The sequence below is a fragment of the Meriones unguiculatus genome, chromosome 17, assembly GCF_030254825.1.
Source record: "Meriones unguiculatus strain TT.TT164.6M chromosome 17, Bangor_MerUng_6.1, whole genome shotgun sequence".
In the NCBI taxonomy this organism is placed as follows: domain Eukaryota; kingdom Metazoa; phylum Chordata; class Mammalia; order Rodentia; family Muridae; genus Meriones; species Meriones unguiculatus.
Window position 1 is genome coordinate 96,868,542 of NC_083364.1, and position 25,341 is coordinate 96,893,882.

Here is a 25,341-nt window from a genome sequence, read left to right on the forward strand (position 1 = left end):
CACAGCACCAACCTCTGACCTATGCACACACACCCCACACGTAATGCACACATACATCTATAAGAAAGATGAACTGAACACGCATCGCTCCAGAAGCCACTTCTAATGTAAAAGAAGCAGTCCAGAGCAGAGTTTTACAGTCGCAGGGTAGAGTTGTCACGTGCTGCTGCCGAGCAAAAGGTAAAGAAGAAGAGCGGGAGAAAGCCTGCCTGGAATAGAGGGGGCTCTTCAGCTGCCTGAGAGGAGTGACTTGGAGTCTGCGAGAGGCACAAAGGACCTGGAGGAGCTGGCCCTGCCAGAGGAAAGGCAGCCAGCAGGGATCCGCTTCATCCGAAGCCCTCTGAGCCAGGTGCAAACTCTACAGCCAGTTAGAAGAAGCCGTAAGCTGACATAAAATAATAGCCTCCCTTGCTCTCTGCATTTCGGCTTCTGGAGTTGAGCAATTGGAACGTGTCTGAGAGTAAGTGACTCCACAGATTTGGCTACGGCTAGGTGTGGAAAGTTCCTCAGCTGGACCCTGTAAGTACATCTGGTTTACAGTGATGTCTGGATAGCCCAGAACGAGCCACACCGGGGAAATTGAATTTTCAGATTAACAGCATAAAATGGAAAGTCTGGCTGGAAATCTCTTTCTAATTGTGTTTCCTTTGAAGAAACGAGTGCTATCAGCATTTTAAAGCAATCTCGCTTTAAGTTTACCTGGAGAGACAGAGAAAGAGAAAGAGGAGCGAGAGGAGAGAGCAGAGACACAGAGCAAGAGCAGTGTATCCAGCCCTACTGATTGCTTTTGAAAAGACACATTTGAAAAGACACAGTGATGCAGTGACACACACCTGCCCCAGCTCTAGGGCTACAGAGGCAAGGAGAGTTATGGCTAGCCTGAGCCACCTCGTGAGTCTGAGGCCACCGAATGTCAAGGAGACCCTACTTCCGCCTGTCTGAGGCCTCCTTTCCCTCATCCCATGCTCCCCTCCCTGTGCCTCACAGCTCTGCCCCAGCTACCTTTGGACTCTCCAGGGAACCCACAGCACCAGGCGCTCACCTCTCTCTGCAGCTGCACCGGCTACACTTCAGTCCTTTCAGCATGGATTTCTGAAAGTGCAAATTAAATGGGACGCCAGCATCTAGATTTGCCAAATCCTTCTCCATGGCGTCAAAAGTAATCACCTAGCAGGCAAGTTAAATCTTGTTTTGAATAAAACCCGAGGAGTTGCTCATTCTCCTGAGGTGAAGATGCGAGAGTTCCCAGAGAACCCACAGGCCCCACGTCTCCCTGCTGTCACCTGGCTCCTCTGCCTCCTTGGTACCTGCCTTCCTTGCTGGGAGACTCTCCGTTTACCAGGGGCTGGGCTGCAGACACGCGGCTCTCAGTGGACTTGAAGTGGGGAAAGCTTCCACGGACCCCAGGATAGCACATGCCACACGCCATGCTCTGTCTTCTGACCGAGATCCCCTCCCCAGCTTACCCACATGTCTTTGAATTGATGTCTCATCTCACACAAGGCCTCACTTCCCTCTTCCATTCTAAGCTGCTGGGCTTCACAGGGCATTCGGCTCACAGTAGGTTTAGAGGAGCAAATACTGAAGAACAGAGTGTCTGTTCAGCACTCCGTGTGTTTTGATCAGTGTAGAAGCTGTAGATGATGGTTCTTGCGGCTTATGAGAGCTTTGTGGACTCAGAGCAGAGCTCCTGCCCTCCCTCTGTGATGAGTGGTCTTCTTTTGCCAGGGTCTTCTGTGCATTGCGTTTGCTGTGAGTCCGTGAAAGTAAAGGTCAACATCCGTGTCATACTGAGTAGGGAAAATGGGTTTTAACGTCTCACAGTCTCCGGAGTGCAGGAATTATCACTAGCTCCATCCTGTACTGAGGACACCAAGTCTCGAGGGATTAAGAATCTACCCAGGGTTGCACAGCTAGTGTCAGGAATAGAGTCATCTGCCCTCCACACAGCAGTGCCTCTGAGGGCATGCCGACACGTCTTTCAGTACCAAGAGTGTGATGCTCAGCCTGAAGCGGGGGGTGTGTGTGCGAGAGAGAGAGAGAGAGAGACAGAGAGAGAGAGAGAGAGAGACAGAGAGAGAGAGAGAGAGAGAGAGAACAGAAGGGAGGAGACCCTTCAGGAAAGAATCAAGCATTCCCAGACACAGAGCCCGAGGGCCCTGAGCTATTTTGGAAGAGGCAAATACAAAGCTGGATTCAGGCTCCATCCTAGAGAGAGCAAAGCTGAAGAGCGAGCTTGAGCTAGGGCTGAGCAGCGCCTTGCAGAGGCGCTTAGGCCTGCCCTGTCACAGCGGGAGCCGCTGGAAGGTGAGTGGAGGGCAGTGCCCTGTGCACGGGTGGAAGAATTTGCCTTCTCATTCCTGGTAGGGTTCGGTGGCAGCCGTGGTAATCTAAACGTGCTTGGGATCCTATGGTGGTTAACTAAAGCTCGCTCCCTAGTTCTTAGAAATACCGTGTAACACTGTGAAGATCAACAATGGCTTCCGTATCTCAGCTGCTTCCTGTTACCTCCTCCTTTATTCCCACACCAGAAGGAAGGGTGCCACGACTTCTAGACCAGAGGGTGCTGTGCTGCCTCCTTGGGTCTCATCCCACTGAGTGAACACTGACATCATGTCCAGGCCCATCTCAGTGCGTGTCATCATGTTGGAAGGGGGATTTGTTGTGTTTTATTTATTTATTTTAAAAGGTTTTTTTTTTTTTGTTACATGTGTTTGTGTTTGTGTGTGTGTGTGCCTGTGTGTGTGTGAGTGCGTGTATGAGTGCTGTGGCACATGTGTGGAGGTCAGAGGACAGCTTGCAGGAGCTGGTTCTCTCCTACCACGAGGGTCCCAGGGACCACACTCAGATTGTCACGCTCGGCAGCAAGTGGCTTCACTCACTGAGCCAGCTTGACAACTCCTTAAGCGTAAATTAAATTATTAAGGAATCATGCTGTATTTATAAAACAAATAATTATTGGATGCCTGATTGCGCCTTTGGGGAAAGTAAATCAAGAAGGCTGGGATGGGCCGCCTGGTTGACACTGTCAGAATATTGCACTTAGGATGTGTAAGTTAGTTGAAATCAGCTCCATCGTGCCTGGAGAACTGAGAGTATCTCAGACGAGAAAAGGAAGAACTGTTCGTTTTCAACAACTTCCCACTAGATTTCTGTCTCTTCACTCTCAATGAGTACAGCAAACCATGGCTGTGTTAGCCGTGACGCTGTCACAGCAACAGCCCGGGGCAGCTCACCACCACTGTGCTGGCTTCCCAGAGACCCTGACATACACACTGACCCCTGCACTTGAGAGCAAGAGCCTTTACACCATGAGTGGAAAGAAGCTCAGTGCTTCTTTTCCGGAATCATAAGGCGTGTGTTTAACTGCAATGTGTTTCCGAAATCTCTGTGGGTTGCCTTTATCTGCCTGAATATTATATTCCAAGAAGGCATTCATGGGTCTATCTAGATCACCAAAAGAGACCACAGAACAAAAAAGTGGTTCAGAATCTGTTGGAAATGACCAGGGAATGTGGCTCAGTTGGCAGAGTGCTAACACAGCATGCACTAAGTGTCGGGTTCAATCCCTAGCACTTTGCAAACCTGGCATGGCGGTACATGCGTGCAGTCCCCCAAAGAAACAAAGGAGAAGTCTTGATCACCAGCTTACAGGCTGTTTCTTAGAACCGTGCAGGAAGAGGCTGCACCCCGTCCCCACAGCGCCACAATGCCTGCGTTTGTTTCCAGACTTCCTGGTACCAGCATACTGCTCTAAGAACGCTGTCTGTGTCTAAAACCTTGTCTTTTTGTGTTCTGACCTTCCAGACTACTCAATTATGGATCTGTTCTTCCAGAAAGAGACCAGATATAACAAGTAAAGATAAGAGGCCACCGTGCTATCTACCTTTCTATACACAGCATGTATGTAGAGACACATATATATGCATTTTAGATCAAGAGTGAATCATTTTTAGGATATGTATGATAATAATATAATAATAAATTATTCACTTTTGCCAGTTGTAATAAAAATATTTGCTATCCATCTGAAATTCAAATTTGACTGAGCATCTTGTATCATATCTGGAACCCTAACATGATCAAAGCTGAGCCAACCACCCCAGCTAATCGAGAACAGACGGCTCCGTGGTTTGTGTCTCCCTATTTACTGACGGAGGCTAGTTAACTGCCAGAGGGCCAAGGTTTTGATTGAACTTGAAGGCATTTTGAAATTAGAAAACACCCCTGTCACTCAGAGATGACACGTGACCACTCAAGAAGCAAACAACGCGGACAAGGCCTGGTTCTTGAAGTACATGGTCCCTCACGTTAGGCTGTGGGTGTGAACTGTCTCCCTGAGACCAAAGAGCTCCAGTTTCCATATCACAGACATGTGGTCAAAGCATGGACCACGAGAGAGGCGGGATTGTGAAACAGTTTGACACGGGTCCCGCTGTTAAATAGCTTGGTTCCAAACCAAGCAAGAGTCAGCCATTTCCTTTGTCTGGTGTACGATTCCCACTAGGATAATAACAAGCAGGAAGATCAACAAGGGGAGGAAACTAGCCCCAGTGGCAGGTGAATCACGCCGAAATCCATCCGTCACCATGTAATCACTCACATCACAATTCCTTTTTTTTTTTTTAAAGAAAAAGTATTATAAGGCCAGAAGAACAAGACACGGCATTTACAGGGTGCTTCTTGTGTCTCTATGTCTTTATCACCTCAAAGTAAAATAGATGTATTTGGGTAGTAAAAGGTTCACGAGGGAGGTTTATTGAGGGGAAATCAATTTGAAGTGTTATAAATTATAGAAGGACAAACAGTAAGAAGACAGTGCCTCCCTCTCAAGCACCTTCCTGAGTCATAGGAAGACAGGAAAGTCACCCCTTGCCTGTGTCTCACTTGCTGGCTTCATTCCAGCAAGTGGGTCTGGCTGCACCCAGTTTGCAGTTTCACAAAGTAAAGCACATGATATAAAACAGTCGTTCGCCTACAGGGCTGTGTGAAAAGGCAGTCTTCCTCTCTGCCTTCCTCCACACCAGCCAGACACCCCCCAAGGCTCTGCCTCTCTTCTTGTCTCACGGAACAGAATGGTGGGAATCCATCTTCTCTGTGTCTGACCTGATCTGGACACTGCTGTGAGTGAGGCCGAGTGAGGATTTCGGAGAAACACAGTCCCCGAAGGTGAACACTTTTCGTGGAGTGTCTGGGGAAGTGAGCACAACGCCATTGCCTCCCCTCTTCCTCCCCAGACATAAATCCTCCTGTTTCACCTCACAACAATGCATGTCCAAGCCATGCTGGGATTAAAGGGAGAACACGCTTATTACCCACGTTCTTCACATGTTGGAGCAAGCGAGATCGAGGGCGGGAAACCAAAGGAAATTTCCACTTGTCCTGAGCCGCGGCGCGCTCTCGGTCTATAAGAAAGTTATTAGGGAAGAATGTCACTCGTAACAGCAGACAGATGTATAATGTTTTGTTTGGGTTAGCGAGCTCTCCTGCAAATAAAGAGCCTGAAATTAAACTGTCTTTGCAAATGACAGCTCTGACTTACACTACTGCTCAGCTTCCTGCCATGGAAAATGGAAAATGAGTCTCTGCTGAGCCTGGCATCCGTTTAGACTTGTCCTTGCTGCGGAGAGAAAAGGTTGATGGTCTGTGGAATGAAAAAAGTTAGGAGTAACCTGCATTGAGGAATAAGGCTGAAACTATGCAAACCACAGTTAAGGGTGGAAATGGAGTTTTATTTTTAGTACTTATGGAATTTAAAAGAATAATAGTAGAACAGAGACATGAGAAGGCTAAACATTTGAACACAGAGGCAAATGGTTTCCTGACAGGGACACGGGGATTAGTCATTGGTGGAGCATGGGCTGTTTTCCCTGTGTGTGACATGGGTAAAGGATAAACCTCTCCGAGTCACCCAGCCACCCTTGCAATTTTGGGGGGAAACCGAGTTTCTCTTAAGACTCAGGTCTTGGAAAGATCTCCAAACGTCTGGGCTTTCTAGCTCGGGGTGGGACCCGCGACCCTGCGCTTCCAATGAGCTCTCCATGGGAGGCTGAGGCTGCAGCTGAGGAGAGCCTTCTCTCCAAGCTCTGGCGAGGTGGATAGCTCACCTCAAGACATGTCAGAGCGACATCTGCTCACGGGAATGCTCGGGAAGCACAAGCGTGCTCCAGCCCTCAGCCGTTAGTTGCTGGGTGAGGATCTTCAGCAAATCACGTGCACTCTTGGATGCTCTTTCCTATCTGCTCGGTGTAGACAAGACCGGCATTCCCCAAGGTGCTTCCGGAGGCCAGATCTGCGCTGGACGCTTCTGCCTGGGTGTGGCGTGGGTGACTCCCAAGCACACTCCTTGTGGCACAGGAGAGATTGCTTAGCCCCACAGTGGCAGAGCCGGGAAGGGCGTGGAGGTGAGCCTTCTCTACATGATTCTATAGCTTTCTTGACGTCAGGGCTCGCATTAGCCCGGCCTTACCCAGCAAAACACCTCCTAAGGCCTGAATGCTGCCCTGCCTGCGCCACACCTGACCAAATGGCACCTCTGGCCCAGCATGCCATGTGCAGGACAGGCCTCTGGAGTTCTTAGTCATCTTGGTGCCTGCACATGGAAGGGACTGGGAGTCCTTCTCAGTTGAGTGTGCCCTCACCAACCCTCTCAGGCTCTGTCCCTCTTGTTGCTTATTTGCTAAGAGAGCCCACTTGAGCCTCTGTTCTCTGGGAACATGCCCAGGACAACTGTACCTTCTGGAGAGTCACATGTGGCGCGGTGAACCCTGTCAGCTTCCTGCTATTCCTAGCCATGTGTTCTTTTCCCTATTCCCTGTGAGGAGTGTGTACACCCTGTCCTCCAAGTGTGACCTCAAGATGCGCACTGGCACCGCCTGGGCGCTTAGACCTTTCTGTTTGCTTTCACATCCCTTGGTCCTACCTGCTGGGGGCGTGGCTGGCAACCCTGCCCTCTACCCAGCGGCAGGGCTTCCCCTCTCCCAGAGTGTATGATCTCCCTTCAGTCTGTAATCTACACCTTTGGTTCCTCAGGGCTTCTCTCTCTTCTGCTCTTCTCTCTTTCTGTGTCTCTTCTCTCCTCTCTCTTCTCTTTCTGCTCGCTCCCTTCTCCCCCTCCCTCCTGCACTGCTCTGGATAAACCTGCATCTCTATAACATAACTTTGTCTGGCCATTAGCTCCATTTTATTTCTATCTTTGGACACTCTGGCTCCACACAAGCCAGACCCTTCTTCCAGACCCTTCACAGACACATGCTTATAGTCTTCATCACCTGGAATACAGGAATTACACTAGTATCTAGTTAAGAGTCCACGTGAGGGTGAGGCATGGGCCTACATAGGCCTGGCAGGGGTAAGCGATGCATGGGAGGCAGCTATTGACCCACGGGTGCAGTCCAGCAGTGAGTTTCACCCCAGCCGCCGAGAGAGGAGAGCTGTCGCCATGTTGGCATGATGATGCTGTCACTAGGATGCCAGGGCCAGGGGCTGGCAGAGGCCAACAGCAGGGGCTGGAAGACCTGGTTCTCTGGCCAACATCTTCTAACTGGGTTTACATATCTGCATACATTATTTAACTCTCCCATCTTAAGCTCCTCATTTAGAAAATAGATTGTTTTCTTCAGCTGGTAATCCTTCTCTAGGATGGAATAAAAATTGGTGTTCCTTTGGAATGTCCCCCTTCTGAAACCAAAGCTGTCAGTGGTATAGAGATAAGGGCCCAGGACACTTAGTATGTCTGTGATATCACAGATCACCAAGCCAAAGGGAGGCTGGAGGGATGGTCCATCTATGCACTGGACTCTGTGCCTGGCACCTAAGTGCTGACTTTGAAATAACTCAGTAAGAAGCAGCCCCTTCCCGAGGCCATACAGTTGCTCTGCTGTGGTCCAGCTCTGGGCATCTTCTTCCTCTTCTCCCTCACCCAGAATAAAGAGCAAAGCAGCTGAAGAGCAGCCCAGGGGCTGCATGAGCCCAGCGCCTCTGCTCCGCTGTGGTGAGCCACTCACAGTTCATTGTGCGGAACAGTCACGTGACCTCCCAACACAGGAAGCAGAAACGCTCCCAGCCCAAAGGGTCAGGCCTAGGTAAGGATCTGATACAGATCCAGCAGAACAATGCTGGAACAACTGGAATCGACAGCACACACAGTACCAAAGCCTAACACAGCTCTACCTGCATAGACCACTGACTCAGGAAACCCGCTGTGGACCAGCTGTGGACCAGCTGTGCACGGCAAAGCCACTGGCGTCCTAGCCTGTGTTGGCAAAGTTAAGAATGAGGTTTAGAACTTAGCCAGACTTTGAAGAGAATGGTAGATGCCTTTGAAGAGGAGAGAAAACTTTGGTACAAGGCTGTAGCAAAGGTCTCCTAGAGTGTGTCTGTGTGGCCCGTCACAGGGTCCAAAGGACAGCAAGCATGGCTGGCTTTATTTTCAATTACCCTGAAATCCTCTGAGCTCAGTGAACCCTGAACAAATTCTTGTTAAGCACTTTTTCCTACTTAATATTTAATCCCATGTCTACTTAACATGAAATTTAATCTAGGTAATCTTTGGGCTTGTAGGTCATCAAAAAAAACCCAGTGTGTCAGAAATAGCTGGTGCCTAAGAAAGCTTTTCCAGCAACTTTTCATATCAACAAGAGGCTGCATCTTGTCAGACTGTAAGTCGGACCCTTTGTACGTTGCTAGCCCAGAAAAGCAAGGTGTGAACTAACTCGGGTTTCTTCCTTGGCACTCCCATCCCTTTGAGAGAAGGTGGAATGAGGACGCTAGAGACCTGGTGAAAAGCAGGACATTCCTGGAAAGGGAAAGCTGTGTTTCCTTTCTTCTGCTGTACGCCCACCTTGTCTGTCTGCCATGGGACACAGCACGACCTTTTCCCAGGATGAAAACACAGAAAACCTACAAAATTCAATAAAAAGATAATTTCAAGCTTTTAGCAAATCCCAAAGCTATGCTAACCAGGAGGGAGAAAGTGATTTCTAAATGAATCTATTTTTCTTAAGAAAGTATCTGTGGCAGGTAGAAGATCCTATTTTTGAGAATTAGAAAAATAGGTATTGGGTAAAGAGGAGTGGGCTAGCAACAATGATGGGTGAATTTTGTTGTGAGAGTTAAAAATATCTCTGTACTTACTGTTTGCTAGAATTATTTATATTATATTAAAATACATATTTACTACAAAATATAAATAACATTTATACAATTAGTGTAAATTACTCTTAGCTGGAGTCATTTGTACTGCACAAATATATATATAAGCATATAATACATGCTTAATATAAATTGTATAACATTTGTGTATATGGTATATATTTGATAATATATAATATACATACACTCTATAACCTATACTACGTACAAATAAAAAATCCAAAATAAATAGTATGTCACGGTTTTGACTAGAATCTCTATGTATTTCTGATTTGAAAAGCCTTGTCCCTGGCTCTGGGCAGGTGGAATTTCATGTACAAGGGTGGGGGAGTCGGACAGGTGTGAACTAACACGCAGGTGCATTCAACACCCGGGCAGTGGTGTTCCTAGGATGCCAAGAGGAAGTAGGGCGAAGAAGGCTCATCCCGAATGGGGGAAGGCAGCGCACCACGGCTCGGTGCAAACGGCACGTGCCCTCCCCAACAGTGTCACATGGGGTCCCCTCCATCACAGCATGGTGTGAACAGTGTGTGCCCCGGAGCAGCAGGGTCACGTTGGACCCCACTAGCCACCCACATTGTCCGGCTTCACGTCCAGAGCACCCTGTCTGCAAATCCTGTGGCTCAAGCAGGGCAGTGCACGAGGGAGCTTGAACGGCCACTTCGCTAGACCTCTCCGTGCCCAGGAGTCCTCCTGCGGGGACAAACGGCCGTGCTCACCCTGCAGTGGCGCACAGTGAGGGTCCTGTGTGGAAAGCCCACGGCTGAGGCCTGGCTGCCAAGCTGTGAGGACCCCACCCGCACCCCTCTGAGCCGGATCCTTACCCGGATTTTCTCACTTGGCTGCTGTAATCCAGCTCCATCTTCTCTGCATTGGATGCTCCCAGCTCTGTTCCTGCCTGCTATCCCCTCAAGGTCTGCTAACAGGCCCGCAGTTCTCTAGTCACTCATCAGTGTTTCCTTCAGCAGAGAATAGCCCAGGTTGCTCTGCTGCTTGGCCCAGATCCTCCAGCCGCACCTCTCAGTTTGATTTTCCTTCTCTGAAGACAGGGTGGCTGCTTTCTCTTCAGTCCCCACCTGGTTCCCAGCGCTCCCTGCTCTCCACAGCCAAGTTCCCTCTGCCTTGTGCCTGCTGTTCAGGTTCATTCCCAAGCAGACTTTCCTTTCCTGTATCCTCAGAAAACAAATGGTATACAGCAGAAAAAACGCTAAATGAATTGATGCCCTGTGTCGCTCTTGGCTAGGAGTAGGGAAGGGCAATCCTGAGCTCTCTATTTGATAGTTTACAGGACCTCAGTGATGGTATCACAGTTCTGAGAATTTTAATCTAAGCCAGTAAGCATTGACAGCATAAAAAACCTGGGAAACTGGATGTTATTCCTAGAGGCTAACGCTATGTATGGGTTTAATGGAATGTTGTTTATCTGGGACAATGCCCTTTTCTCAGCCCACTCATAGTTAGCGTATGGAAAATTACGGTGTCTCTCAATATTCTAGAAGATAAGCCATGTGGATTGCAGAGCCACTGAGGAAAAAAACAAAACCAAAGACAAAAACATAAAGACATGTAACAGCGCAAAAAGCACAGTTCTTTTTCAAATGGTGTGGGTTTTTTTAGTGTGTATGTGTGAGTTTATCTGTGTATCATTATGTATGCAGTGCCATGGAGGCCAGAAGAGGGGACCCAAGCCCCCAGAACTGGAGTTACAGATGGCTCTGATCTGCTCGTGGGTACTGGGGACTGAACTTGGGTCTCTGCAGTAGCAGCAGCCACTCTTATCCACTAAGCCGTCTCCCCAGCCCCCACGAAGTGTGCTTCTTGAAAGGGCTCTGGAGACCAACTAGAGTAAATGAGGAGTATACTGTGACATGCAAAATCCAATGAAGCAAACAGCTGAGCTGATGTGTGCAAGGCAGGTTGCTGGTCTCAGAGCAATGAGCATAGGGCCCTCTGTCCTCCAGCCACGCACTGGGCACACTGACACCTGGTGAGCGGGCGGGACAGGGAGCTGGAGGGAGGGACTGTGTCAATACAAACCAGTAAATGCTGTAGACACAGGACTGACCAGCAGCAGGCAGCACGTGAACTGAGGGGACTGACAGGAAGGGGTCAAGGTCAACAGAAGAATCCATGGGCGGGTGGACATCGGAGGGACACGGGTAGAGGCAGATGATGCATGCAGATAAACAGCAGATTACTGGGTATTTGGTAGAAGCTATAGAGACGACGCAGAGATGAAGATAGGGGGCAAAGGGTAGGAAGGTGATAGGTGATTGATGACTGCTTGATAAATCACACACACACAGTGTTTCAGAAAGAACGGGAAAGCATCTTGGATTTAGACCAGGCCACTGGGAGTGGAGGACGGGGTGCTGTGTGTGGGGAGGAAGATTGGTGAACCCTGAGTCTCTGCACCCTGCCTTACTCCCGCACCCCAGCTGAGCCTTTGGCTTCAGTCTCTGCTTCTGCAGTCTCTGCCCATTTTTGAGATGGTGGTGCTGATGGCCCTTTTCACCTAGGTCTCTGTGACTCAACAGTAGCTCCGCGTTTCCCCAGGCAGTGGGACTATTCCGGACTCTTCCCCTCCAGCCTGGGCTGTTTACTTCCTCTGCGCTTCCCCTTCCTGCCTCCTGCTCAGATCGCGGTGGCCTCCGTGGGGGTGGGCTGACCCTTCTCTCCAGAGCCCTTTGCCAACGAGCTCCCTCCAAGGGCCGCGTTCCTAGCGGGAGCTGTGGTGATAGCAACGGTCTCATTCTTAAATCGGTTGGTCATTTGGCCTGTCCTGGGCACCTTGCCAGATGGCCAAGGATTCAGAGGTAGCTGCCCCACCTACTGCCTTGAAGAAGTCCTCGGGGACCAGTTTTGCTGGGTGCTCTTCGATCCACCTGTGAACAGCACATGTCCTTCCCTCTTTCTTTCAGGCCATAGCAGAGCCCCATGGTAGCCAGGTGGGTGAAGGGAGGCGAGGACGTGCCACTTGCCCTGCGGAAGATTCCTGACCTGCAGAGTGAGTGACCAGGTGGTACGGGTGCTGAGGGCAGAGGGTGCTGGGCTGGGGGCGGGGCGGAAGACTACCGCCATGGGCTGTCCTGAGGCCCGTGTCCTCAGAGGGAGGAAGGCACTAATGGGCTGTCCTGAGACCCGTGTCCTCAGAGGGCAGAGGGCCACAGATCCCAAGCCCTCACTGCCAGGAGGCACACTGCTGGTGCTCTGACCCCAGAGCCAGGTGCAAGCGCTTACCAGAAGCAGGAAGGTGCACAGCTCCACCCAAGCCAGGTCAAGATCAAGGGAGAGCACAGCCCCGCAGCCCCAGGGAACAGGCAGCAGCCCCAGAAGCTCAGGAAGCTGCCCTCTGCATACAAGACTCAGGTTTCACTTGTCCTGAAGGGCTTAAGCCCTTGCTTTGGTTTCAGCGGGTTGAGAGGCCTGTGTGTTCTCTTTCCTCTCTTTCCCCTTAAGTATGTCCAATCACTTGCACGTAAGCTGAGTTTGTCCTTGGCAGTGCTCCTGTGACCAGCTTGTCTCCGAGTTCAGCTTAGGCTCTCCAAGCTTCCATGGCATGGCTTTCTTCCTCATTGTGGGCTAAGAAATGTGGTCAGCACAAGACGGCAGGCCGTGCTCCCTGCCATGGCCTGGGCTTCTGAGTAATAGATCGCAGGAGGAGTGAAGGCGGCGTGAAGACGGTAAAGCTCTGAGTAACTTACGGCCTTTCTTTACAATGAAAACAAACAAACAAAAAAAGTGACCTTCCAAGAAAAACAAGTAATATCAAGGGGCATTCACAGTGAAACAGGAAGGTTAAGTGCCCAGTGGCTCCGTTTTCCTCCTGAGCAGGTGCTGGCCATCGTCAGGACCCTGTCGTTTCCGTGAAGGGATTGGCCTGCGCTCAGTCTAAAACTTTTACTGACACATTGCCCCTCTGCTGGAAAGATTACTTCTGAATTGTAAGCCACTGCGCAGCCAACTGGTGCTTTCCAGAGGGAGGAATTCTTTCCCAATTCTTAAAATTCCAGTGAGGTAGGGGAAGAACCTGCAGCCAGGTAGAGTTCCTCTGCGGTCGCCAACATTGTCTTCTTCTGGGAATGTGGGAGTCCTCCCTCCCAGGCAGCAGGCAGGCACTGTAAGATGCGTGTGGCCTTGCTGCTAGCTCTCCTCTGGCCGCTGAGGCAGGGCCTCCCGGGGCTGAGCGGGAGCCCACTGCTGCGTCTGGTAGGTTTGCTTTGTTTTTGTTTTCTGCTACTATGTTAGATTTCTATACCGCATGCCCTTTCATTTGTTCTTAAAATAGACGCCCCCGCCCCCGAACCAGAGCTGGTTCTATTTTGATGCAAGGAATAGGGCAGAATTTTGCGTGTACCTAAGTATCACACCTAAAATGACACTGGTGGTGCCTGCCTAACATAAGCCACACAGCAGCCGAGATGTCAGGAAAGTTTAGTTACGTGCTGCTGGTGGCTTTAGCTTCTTGATAATTGGGCTTTTCACAAATGTCATCAGAATCAAGAGAAACCACAGATTCTAAATTATTCATCTGGATGAGAATGGCAAATGAACTGCTCTAAAGTATGCAAGTTAAAAGAAAGTTGTAAAAATCAATTGATACTACCTTGGCTCTGAAAACTTGGGGTAGTATTCTCGATTGCTATCCCAGAACTATGGTGAGGGTGGTAAATATTACAGGTGCAAGCTCATACGGAAGACCAGTTCTGGGTGTGGCCAAGCAAGTCTGAAGTATTATCAAGGCAAATCATTAAAGCTGACTATAAGAAAATGCTGGTAATATTTTGTAAGATATTTGCATAACTGTTTGGTATCATCAAGAGAAAAGAAAACTCATTTTGGCTTTAGAATAAGGCTTCGTTTAGATGCTAATCTGATTATCATGAAACCTTGAGGATTAGGACTATCATGGTCAGATCCTGTCCACAGAACACAAACACAGAAGCACTGGAAAGGGGGAATCTCAATTGAGGAATGGCCTCCACCCAGCTGACCTGCAGGCAGGTCTATGAGCCATTTGATTGGTTGATGATTTATGTTGGCAGTACCAGCCCACTGTGGGTAGTGCCAACCCCACACAGATGGGTCTGGGCTGTGTAAGAAAAGCAGCTAAGCAAGACAGAGGAAGCAGCCAGGAAGCAGAGTTCCTCATCTGCTTCAGTTCCTGCCTGGACTTCCCTCATGATGGCGTGTGACCTGTAAGGTGAAGCAAACTCCTTCCTCCAAAACCTGCTTCCCATCAGTTTCATCACGGCAACAGAGAGCAAACAAGAAATTGCTACTCAGAGTGGGATAAAAATCCACACAGGCATTAAGGACCTACTCCCACTTGGATATTAAAGAGTTGAGGTCTAGAGAGGTTAAGTGTTTGTGCTGAGTGGCATGGCTGATCAGCTGCAGGGTCAGGATTTCCTCTCCTCCAAAGCCTCAACCCCTTACTCAGCTGCCCTCGCCGCGCTGGTGCCACTCAGAGAGTCTGGCCTTTCCAGGTCTGCTTTCTCCCTGACAACCACACTCAGCCCTCCCTCTGCTCCCCGAGTTCTCTGTCTGTCGGCTGAAACCGCTGAGGGTTGGACATACAGGGGCGGCTGCCCTTGGGTACATGAAGGCACTGCTCTGGAAATCCTTCCCCAGGCAGACAGGATGGGAGCCGCTTTTCTGTGTATTATGCTGGTCATGTTAAGTTCTCTGGATCATCGAGAGATGGTTTAAAGCACTGAGAATGGTGTGCACAGATTCCATGCAGGTAATTTGTCATCTGTAAAGGAATCATGATCCATGGCAGAGGTTTGCATCCATGGGAGGGGGGAGCCTAGAAACAGATGGTCCTTGGAAACTTAGTTTTGCTCCCTGTTTCTATGTTATAACAACCTGACAAAAGCAACTGAGGGGGACTCTGCAGAGATGGCTCCGTAGTGGCTTGCTGCTCTCTCAGAGGACTCGGGTCCCAGGACTCAGGCATCACAATACGTGGAGCTCCACCAGTTCTGGGGGTCTTATTTCTCCTCTGGCCCCCACAGGCACAGCCCCTCTACACATGCTTACACATACTTCAGTCCTTTGTGGGGGAAACGAGTAAATGGAGAAAGGACTTATTTTAACTAAAAGTTCCAGATTACAGTTGATCACGGGGAGTCGCAGACACTAGATCTTAATAGAGCTGGTCACATCACATCTACACCAGAGACACAGCCAAGGACAGCATGGCTCTTCAGCCCACTTTTTCTTCTCCCGTGTAGTTCAGGGTTCCCTGCCTAGGGAATGGTGCCAACCACAGCGGCTGGGTCTTCCTACCGTTAACATAGCCACACCCCCACATACACACAGACAGTCCCTCACTGAGGCTCTTCCTCCCATGTGATTTTAGATTGTGCTGAACTGACAATCAAAACCAGCTGGCCCAGGAGCCAAGGAGCGACTGCTCAATCTTATTGCACATGGCGATATACTTACAGCATGTGGCAGAGCAGTAGCACCAAACAGCGGGACTCTGCCCGTGCCTATCCTGGAAGTCCCACCCGGAGCGTTGTCAGACACATCTTTCCCTGTCGTTCTCTAGGTGGTCTGAGGAGCCTGACCATGGATGCCATGGATACCATGGTTCACATTGGCATGCCCGGCGCACCGCTGGTGAAGCACGGCAGTGGGGGTGGCCTCAAGGCCCACCGCCCTCGGGTCATGTCTAAGAGCGGACACAGCAACGTGAGGATTGACAAAGTGGACGGCATCTACCTGCTGTACCTGCAGGACCTGTGGACCACAGTCATAGACATGAAGTGGCGCTACAAGCTCACCCTGTTTGCCGCCACCTTTGTGATGACCTGGTTTCTCTTCGGTGTGGTCTACTACGCCATAGCCTTTATCCACGGCGACCTGGAGCCCGCGGAGCCTAGTTCTAACCACACGCCCTGCATCATGAGAGTGGACTCTCTGACCGGGGCCTTCCTCTTCTCCCTGGAATCCCAGACCACCATTGGCTACGGAGTCCGTTCCATCACGGAGGAGTGTCCTCATGCCATCTTCCTCTTGGTTGCCCAGCTGGTCATCACCACGTTGATTGAGATTTTCATCACTGGGACCTTCCTGGCCAAAATTGCAAGACCCAAAAAGCGAGCCGAGACCATCAAGTTCAGCCACTGTGCAGTCATCAGCAAGCAGAATGGGAAGCTGTGCCTGGTCATCCAGGTGGCCAACATGAGGAAGAGCCTCTTGATCCAGTGCCAGCTCTCGGGGAAACTCCTCCAGACGCATGTCACCAAAGAGGGAGAGCGCATCCTCCTCAACCAAGCCACAGTCAGGTTCCACGTGGACTCATCCTCTGAGAGCCCCTTCCTCATCCTGCCCATGACCTTCTATCACGTGCTGGACGAGACAAGCCCGCTGCGGGACCTCACGCCTCAGAACCTGAAGGAGAAGGAGTTTGAGCTGGTGGTGCTCCTCAACGCCACTGTGGAGTCCACCAGCGCCGTGTGCCAGAGCCGCACATCCTACGTCCCCGAAGAGATTTACTGGGGCTTTGAGTTTGTGCCCGTGGTCTCTCTCTCCAAGAACGGGAAGTACGTGGCCGACTTCAGCCAGTTCGAGCAGATCCGCAAGAGCCCGGACTGCACCTTCTACTGCGCCGATTCGGAGAAGCAGAAGCTGGAAGAGCAGTACCGGCAGGAGGACCAGAGGGAGCGGGAGCTGAGGAGCCTCCTGCTGCAGCAGAGCAACGTGTGAGCCCGGGCCCCTGGGCACCCCTGGCTCTCCACTAAACAGGGGCTCCTCTTGGAGGCTGGGCCAGGTGGGACCTGCCGCACGACCACACAGATGGTCAGGGTTCAGCTTTCCCTCTGTCTGGAGGCTGAGCAAGCATTTCTGAACATAAGAGTGCCTGGTCAGAGGTGAACACTCAAATTCAGATTCTGCCCCTGACCCCCTAAAATGGAACCCTGTACTGAAGAAGTGAGCACAGGAAGGTGGAGAGGCTTCCTGCTGAGGGGCATACATGCAGCAATGCTGACGGTAGATGAACATCATCGTGTAAGACAAAGTATTTATTAACCACCCATCAAAGGTGCCAGTGGCTGGGTCTGAAGTGTGACTCACTTTGCTGTGGCTTAAGAGCCTGCTCTTTCTCTTGTTCCAGTCCTTAAGTTGATATTTGTAATGGTGGCCATCTGGTAATGGCCTGAAAGTGTTGGAAAAGAAAGTGAGGATGTTAAACTTGCAAAATACAGTCATTTTCTGTTACAATTTTCAATGGATTTAATTGTGTAGGGTGAAAGCAATCAAGTCAGGAATCAAGAGTTCTGAAAGTGTGTTGCTATCTTGATTCCACTGTCCCATTATTTTGGGGGGAAGAGTGTACTAGTCTCTTTTTCCTTCAAAATGTCCTTCACAGACAAGCCAACCAGCACCATTTAGGGACATACTGGCAACCTGCACAGTCGGGTTTCAGCCAGGCTCACAGAACCGTCAGTCCCATAGGCTCTGCTCTGAGTAATGTTTTAGTGTCATTTTTTTAGATCCTCACAGGAAAAAGTCTATGTGAGTTCCACAGCAGGCGACCTGCCCTTGGTCAGTGCTGTCAGTGTATTCCAGTGTTTCCCTGTGAACACTCCCTGCCACAGAGAAAACACATGTCTTAAGAACGAAACAGCTCAATCCTCATGTGGTGGTGCACATCTTTAATCCCAGCACTCATGGAGGCAGAGGCAGGCAGATCTCTGGGAGTTCGAGGCCAGCCTGGTCTACAGAGTGAGTCCAGGATAGCCAGGGCTACACAGAAAAACCTTGTCTCTAAAAAAAAAAAAAAAAAAAAAAAAAAACCGAACAAACCCCCAAACCCCTGAGAGCCAAGACTGTCACGGTTGTGCTAAGCACATGGTCTGAAGACTATATTCCACACAGAAGACAACTGAAACTGTACCACAACATACAAAGTGTGAACAGATGCTGAAGCTTTCAGGGCCCGAGAGACACTGAGAAAAGAGCTGGGGGGGGGGTGAACAGGAGGACGCTCAGGCAAGGGTCACGGGCATACCCTTCGTGTGCACAGGAGGACGCTCAGGCAAGGGTCACGGGCATATCCTTAGTGTGCGAGCCCGCACAACCCAGTACAACCTGCGTTTCCTTGCAGAAAGAGAATGTGTGGGCCAGGATTGGCCCGATATGTAAAAGATTCGTGTTCATTTCACTCGAATCAGGACAAACTGTGCACTCACCCAAGTGCCAAGTGACCACGAACGTGCAGGCAGTACACACACACACACACACACACACACACACACACACACACACACACACCTCATACAGTATGCCAGTGTGTGCTCGCACTCTGCAAACACAGTACCAGGCAGCTGGGGTCTGTGTCACACTCACAAAGTGCACCCCAGTTTTCCGAGTGTTCACTTTGACTCTATAAGAAATTGAAACTGGCCGCAGAGAAACTGAGTCATCAGCGGGATCCAACCACTGGTGTGAAATGTGGCCCACCCAGACACAACCTCATGGCCACACCTGCAAGCGCCTTTCCTTTAAACAACAGCAACAAAATGTGTAAACACGGTCTCTGGAGTGGAGCTGAGCTGATGTGTGAAAGCCTGAGACTCGTGGAGGAAAAGCAGAACAATTTCTATCAAGGAAGATTTGGGGCTGGAGAAATGGCCCAGTGTGTAAGAGCAGGAGGACACCCGCTCAGATCCCCAATGCCCATCCATCTGGGAGGATGTCGTGAGCCGTGGGAGCTGAGACAGGAATCCCACTGGGACCTGCTGGGCGCCTGAAGGGCCCCAGGTGCAGGAAGAGGCCTTGTCGTGAAGGATTAGGTCAGAAAGGGGGACAGTGACTCCTCTGGTCTCCAGGCACATCCCCCGCCCCTCCTCCACAAGTCCCTTAACACATGCATACACACGCGCACACACACACACACACACACACACACACACACACACAGATCTCAAATCATTAAAGAATTTTTTCATGGCAGTTTTAGGTTGCCATTCTTGAAAGCCTTTTAGCTGCTTGCCTGTGGAGACAACTTTAGCTATTACTCCCGTGTATTTAAATCATATGTTACAGTAGACTCAATAGGAAAACCCATGCTATGGGTGTGTTCATGGCCACTCTTCTATTACGTTAGGAAATCGCTCACACAAAATCCACCTTGGTGCCCCTCTGAATCTGATCACACCAGTAACTCAGCTCTATTCTGTTGTGTACGGTACAATGATGGCATGTCAGACTCAGAGTCATCTTTGTGTAATCACTGAGCATATTATATCAGCCAGATTTGGAATATCTGGTTATTGGATTTTTTTTTTTTGTTAGTACACACAAATCTTGTAGTGCCTTGAAAACCACTGTATGGGCCAGGTGTGCTGGCACATGCCTGTGACCCAGCACATGGGAGCTGGAGGCACAAGGATCAAGAGTTCAAGGCTAGCCTTGGTGATGTATGCATGCATTACATGAACTCCTCTATCAGAAAAAGGCCATAATGTGTAATAACAATAATCTATATACTATTGTCATATTGTGACATAATATTTAGTCAGCCTAGTTGACCGGTTTGAAACTCAGCATTTTCCTGTTAGCTTAGCTGTTGTTATTTTGAATCCTGTGTTCTTGGGTTAATCTACCAATAGAAGAGCTAAGTGGCACACTTACTGGGTGTTACCTAGACAGTCTTCTGCTTGACACAGATGCACAAGTGTCACCCAAACAACCAAGTGTCTAACCCAAAGGAAGCCTGTGCTCTTTTAGAAGCCCAGTGAGTTCCCTCCCCAGTGACTCTTCACAGTTGCTTTCGGGAGTCACAGCGCCCACAGCAGCACAAGCACAAGCCGCTGCCTCATTCCTGGGCCCTGACACCTCCGGTTGAGGGCAGGAGCCAAACACGGGTTCTCTGTTTTCTTCTTATTCATGGGGAAAATTAACAATGAAGTTTTTGAATATCCAAAATAAATGCGTAGTGGTAAGAAAAATAATATTTGCCAGTGGACCAGTATTTAGATAAATGTAAAGGCCTATTTAGTTTGATCTTTATTTGAATTAAATTTCTACTTTGAATTAGCTGTTGTTTTGACATCACTGAAATGAAAAAGTTTTTTTTTTTTAAGCCACTTATTCTAGTGTGGCGAGGCCTTTCTAGTCTAACGTAATTCTCTCTTCCTTAGACCCTTGTCGCACGTGGAAAGAGGACAGGGCAGAGTAGAAAGAATGGAACCAGGGAGCGAGAGGTGAGGGAAAGAGGGGAAGGGAAGGGAGGGAAGCGGCCTTTGCAGGATTCCCACCACAGGCTCACTATGGGTGCTGATTCTGTGTGTGTGACTGTAGGCTTCCAGGAACACACATGGCTGTCTTCCATCCTAATGTTCCTTTGCCTACACAGGACATGATGACATCAGTTAAGATGGAGGCCGGCTCACTCTAGTTTTCTCTGATGATAGTTTTAAAACTAAAGCTACTCTGCCTCAGTCTGGATTTCTACTTCCCGTGCTGTGCACTCATACACAGCCTCTGGTAAGGGAGCGTGGCAGGCCTGAGGTGTGCCAGCTTTCTCTTCAAGCTTAACCTCTTCACGAGGTTAACTAACTGCACACTCTGCCTGTGTGGTCACCCGCTGCCCTTAGTGAGGTTACTTGTCCCTGACCTTCAGGTTTGTGGCTGGCAATGGGGGATTACCCACTTCAGAATAGTCACAGTTGAGCTGCCCTGAGGGCTCCAGAGTTCAAGGTGGAGATCTGACCTCAGTTACTGCTCTGCAGTTGTCCACCCAAATGGTTACTGGCTGTTACATTGCAACAAGCTGCCATCATTCCCTTCTGAATTCCATAATTTGGCCTAGAAATGCCAAAGGATAGAGGCCAGGTTCTTTCCAAAGCTTTACCACTAAGTATGTCATAGAAGAAGCAGAGGGTCCGTGTGTCAACCAACAGGAGCAGATGCAGAGACTCACAGCCAAACATGAAGCAGATCTCGGGGAACCCTGCAGAAGAGCAGGAGGAAGGATGGTAGGAGCAGAGCAGTCAAGGACAGTTCTACAGAATCAACTAATTCTACAGGGCTCACAGTGGCTCACAGAGATGGAAGTGGCAATAGCAGAGTCTGTGTGGGTCTGAGCCAGGTCCTCTGCATGTACATCAGAGTTGTGTAGCTGGGTGTTGTTGTGGGACCCCTAACAGTGGCAGTGGGGGTGTCTCTGACTCTTTTGGCTCCTCTTGGGACCCCTTTTCTTCTACTGTCTATTCCAGCCTTGACATGAGGGTCTGTGCCTCATCATACTATAACTTGTAATGCCATGTTTCATTAATACCCCTGGAAAGCCTATGCCTTTCTGAAGGGAAATGGAGGAGGAGCAGGTCTCAGGGAGAGGGAAGGTGGGGGTTGGGAGGAGTGGAGAGAGGGGAAACTGAGGCCAGGGTGTAATGTATGAAAAGAAAATAGGAGGAGGAGAAGAAAGAAGAGGAAGAAGAAGAAGAAGAAGAAGAAGAAGAAGGAGAAGGAGAAGGAGAAGGAGAAGGAGAAGGAGAAGGAGAAGGAGAAGGAGAAGGAGAAGGAGAAGGAGAAGGAGAAGGAGAAGAAGAAGGAGGAAGGGGGGAGGAGGAGGAGGAGGAGGAGGAGGAGGAGGAGGAGGAGGAGGAGGAGGAGTGGTAAAAACTGACCTCGAGTCATGCCATCTCCTCCACATCCACTGCCTCCAGCTGCGTTCGTTTCCTTGGGCCTTGATGTGCTGTTCATCCCCACAAAGGCAAATCATTTACTGGGTTATAAACTAAACAAACAAATAAAAAACTTCTCTATCTAAAACCTGAGCACAGGAATTTTCATTTTCCTATTCTTATGCTATAGGGTGTTTAAAAAAATTAGAACCAAGAAAGGCAGTGAGCTGGGGTCAATAGTCAGTTACTAATAAAATTGAAAGACTGGAAAGTCGGAGGATGTGATAGATATGTGAGTCCATGGGTGTGCAGTGGCAGGGCACATGCCTGGCTTTTACAAGTCCTGGGTTTGATCCCCAGTACTGTAAAACAAAATTAACAAATGTGAAGAATGCCACCGGGAGGTGAACACTTGGCTCTGTAGAGGGAGGGAGGCTATGTGGACTGCGTGTCTTTTCCTATGTCCTGTATATTTTTCACTTGTCCTGTGCCTGGTCACTTTTGTTCTGTGTCCTCTGAGGACTCCCTTAAAGTCCTGTAGTCAGCAGTTTTTCACACATAACCAAACTGCCTCGTCAGTCTCAAAAATCTTCAAAGTTCAAGGCTGGAGACATGGCTCAGGAATCACAGGAGGACCTGAGTTTGGTTCCCAGCTCCTACATGGCGGCTCACAACCACCTGTAACTCCAACTTCCTGTGATCTGGCGCCCTCTTCTGGATTCACTGGACCCAGCACTAATGTGCACATACCCCTACGTCTGCACACATATACACATAGACACATAATTTTAAAACAATAAAATAAAATTTAAAAATCCTCAGGCATAACTGGGATTCTTTATCTGATCTGGCAAGCTTATGGAGAACACTCACACAACCCAATCCACGCTCACTTCTAAATGGGGCATGGATGCATGTCACTCTCCTGGGAGTCAGAGTATTCACACAGCTACCATCAAAGACACAGGTGATCTAAACACACGTTTCTCCAGCCCGCTGGTAGCAGACGTGGAGTGGTCTATGACTCTCTGGGCCTGTGCTGAGCCTGCCTTGCTGGGAAAAGCCCTTCCTGCTTCTAGCCGTAAGTCATGAGTGTTGAGCCACCCTCTCATGGTGTCAAGAAGCTGGGGCCCCGGATGTGAATGAGGCCTATACTTCCAGGCTCCTCACCATCACTTTATCCATGCAAGAATGACAATATCACAATAAACCCATTTATTTGTATGGTAACCAAAGATATCCTTAAAAGTTATCTTTTTTTCTTTATTAATTACACTTTATTCACTTTGTATCCCCCCTGTGGTTCTCTCCCTCCTCCCATCCCAATCCCTCCCTTCCTCCACCCTCTGCATGCATGCCCCTCCCCAAGTCCACTGATAGGGGAGGACTTCTTTTCCTTCCTTCTAATCCTAGTCAATTAGGTCTCATCAGGAGTGGCTGCATTGTCTTCTGTGGCCTGGTAAGGCTGCTCCCCCCTCAGGGGGAGGTAATTAAAGAGCAGGCCAATCAGTTCATGTCAGAGACAGTCCCTGTTCCTATTACAATGGAACCCACTTGGATACTGAACTGCCATGGGCTACATCTGTGCAGGGGTCTTAGGTTATCTCCATGCATAGTTTTGGTTGGAGTATCAGTCTCAGGAAAGACCTCTGTGCTTAGATTTTTTGGTTCTGTTGCTCTCCTTGTGGAGTTCCTGTCCTCTCCAGATCTTACTGTTTCCCACTTCTTTCCTAAGATTCCCTGCACTCTGCCCAAAGGTTGCCCATAAGTCTCAGCATCTACATTGATAGTCTGCAGGGCAGAGCTTTTCAGAGGTCCTCTGTGTCAGGCTCCTGACTTGTTCCCTCTTTTCTCCTTCTTCTGATGTCCAGCCTCTTTGCCTTTCTGGATAGGAATTGAGCATTTTAGTAAGAGTCCTCCCTCTTGATTAGTTTCTTTAGGTGTACAGATTTTAGTAGGTTTATCCTATATTATATGTCTATATGAGTGAGTATATACCGTGTGCATCTTAAAATCCTGTAATCAAAATTTCTGTTTAGCTACTTCTTGTTTATGATATGGCTCTTAACTAGCATTGTATCTTGATTTCAGGTCAAATTTAATTTATGTAGCTTTGTTTCCCCATGCCTAGTGGCATCTAATCTGGCCCCCTCCTCCGCAGAAGATGTAAAAATAAGTAAAAGTTAGACCACAACCCAAAGTCTGTCTCCAAGGACCATTGATGCCAGGGCACCTTGTTCCTAAGGAGGTTTTAGCCTGCCCTCTGGGAGCTAAAACCCAGCATCACCTCTCATCTCATCACACCACAAAAAGCGGTTACACATCTGTTTAACACTGCGGAGAAGTGAAGAGCAGCCATGAGGGCTGCGGGGAAGCCCGGGGCTGACGGCGTTTAACTGTTTAACTGCTCCTCCACCTGCCGCTTCACTGCTGAGGAGTGAGGATGCTGAATTAAAGCGAATGGTTACAGGAAGCATGACTGTGTGCGAGCTTTTACAAAAACAGGCCTGGGGTGACAAAAGGAAGTGCTGGCTGTGTGCACACAGCAGTAAATAGCAGTCTGGAGAGGAAGGCAGGATGGTGGCCAGCCAGGTCTATTTCTGTAGGCTGTGGAGGAAGCCTGAGGTACAAAGGGACTTGGGGACACAGAATCTGCAGTCCAAAAGGGCACACTACAGGAAACAGCTTATAATATCCATAGGGAAGTAATGGGGACCGGACCCCAAGGAATGTCCTGATTTTAGGAGGCAGTAGATTGCTGTTTCAGACAACTGGCTGTGTTCTGTCACAGAAATCACTGCAGTTTCTTCTTTATAGAAAGGTGCCTGACTCTGGCCTGAGCCCTACTTGCCTCCCCCCCCCAGTGCTGGGATGTGCTGTAGCAGGATATCGATGCCTCTTTCTCAGAATCGGGCATGATGGGAAATCACACGGACTTGACCCAAACACGGAAGGGCGAACAGTCAGAGACCTCTCATACTGTGTGAGTCAGTTTCTCTCAGAAGACTCGTCGCCCCGCGTGCACAAGCAGGCTTGGCTGTCCTCGGACTATGTGGACCACGAGAGCCTGATGCTGTACAGCGTTTTCCTTCTGCTCTGGACGCTCGTGGTGCTGATGCTGGTCTGATGGAGTGGATTCCTCTGCATCCTCAGAAGCCTCAGGAATAAACTTGCCCAAAATAACCTTTCCTGGTCACAGCAAGCACAGGAATGAGTGAGCGACTGGGCACCAAAGACTCCTTAGGGCAGGGTGTGGCTGGTGTGCGCCCACACTCGCCGGATGCTCAGAACCTGGGTCCTGAGTGAGTGAAGCTATTTCTTTACCCTGGAGCTCTGTCCCAGGCCTGTTGCTGATTTGTTTGTTTGTTGTTTTATTTTGAAACAAGGTCCCACCGAGGGGCCCAGAGTATCACAAACTTTGAGTTACTCCTGTGTTGTGTGGCCGGGCATCTAGGAGTGTTCCAGCACACACGAAGATGCCATTTTCTATCCCAGCCTAGAGGAATGTGCCCGCTGCCTTTCCAACCCCAGAACAGAAAGCGAA

General features: G+C 49.5%; 1 protein-coding gene across 5 annotated transcripts in view; it reads left to right on the forward strand.

The window, feature by feature from the left end:
• Positions 1–22,618, forward strand: part of Kcnj15 (potassium inwardly rectifying channel subfamily J member 15) — a 45,040-nt gene extending 22,422 nt beyond the window's left edge. For 3 of the 5 annotated variants that reach the window (XM_021656574.2, XM_021656575.2, XM_021656576.2), the window contains 2 exons: positions 12,075–12,160; positions 15,713–22,618. In XM_021656574.2, the coding sequence (XP_021512249.1) occupies positions 12,091–12,160; positions 15,713–16,872 (1,230 nt within the window). In that variant the 5' untranslated portion in view covers positions 12,075–12,090 and the 3' untranslated portion in view covers positions 16,873–22,618. Of the gene's footprint in view, positions 1–11,836; positions 11,970–12,074; positions 12,161–15,712 lie in introns of those variants that run through there. The other 2 variants (XM_060370807.1, XM_060370809.1) reach the window with 2 other exon arrangements.
• The last annotated feature ends 2,723 nt before the right edge of the window (positions 22,619–25,341 follow it).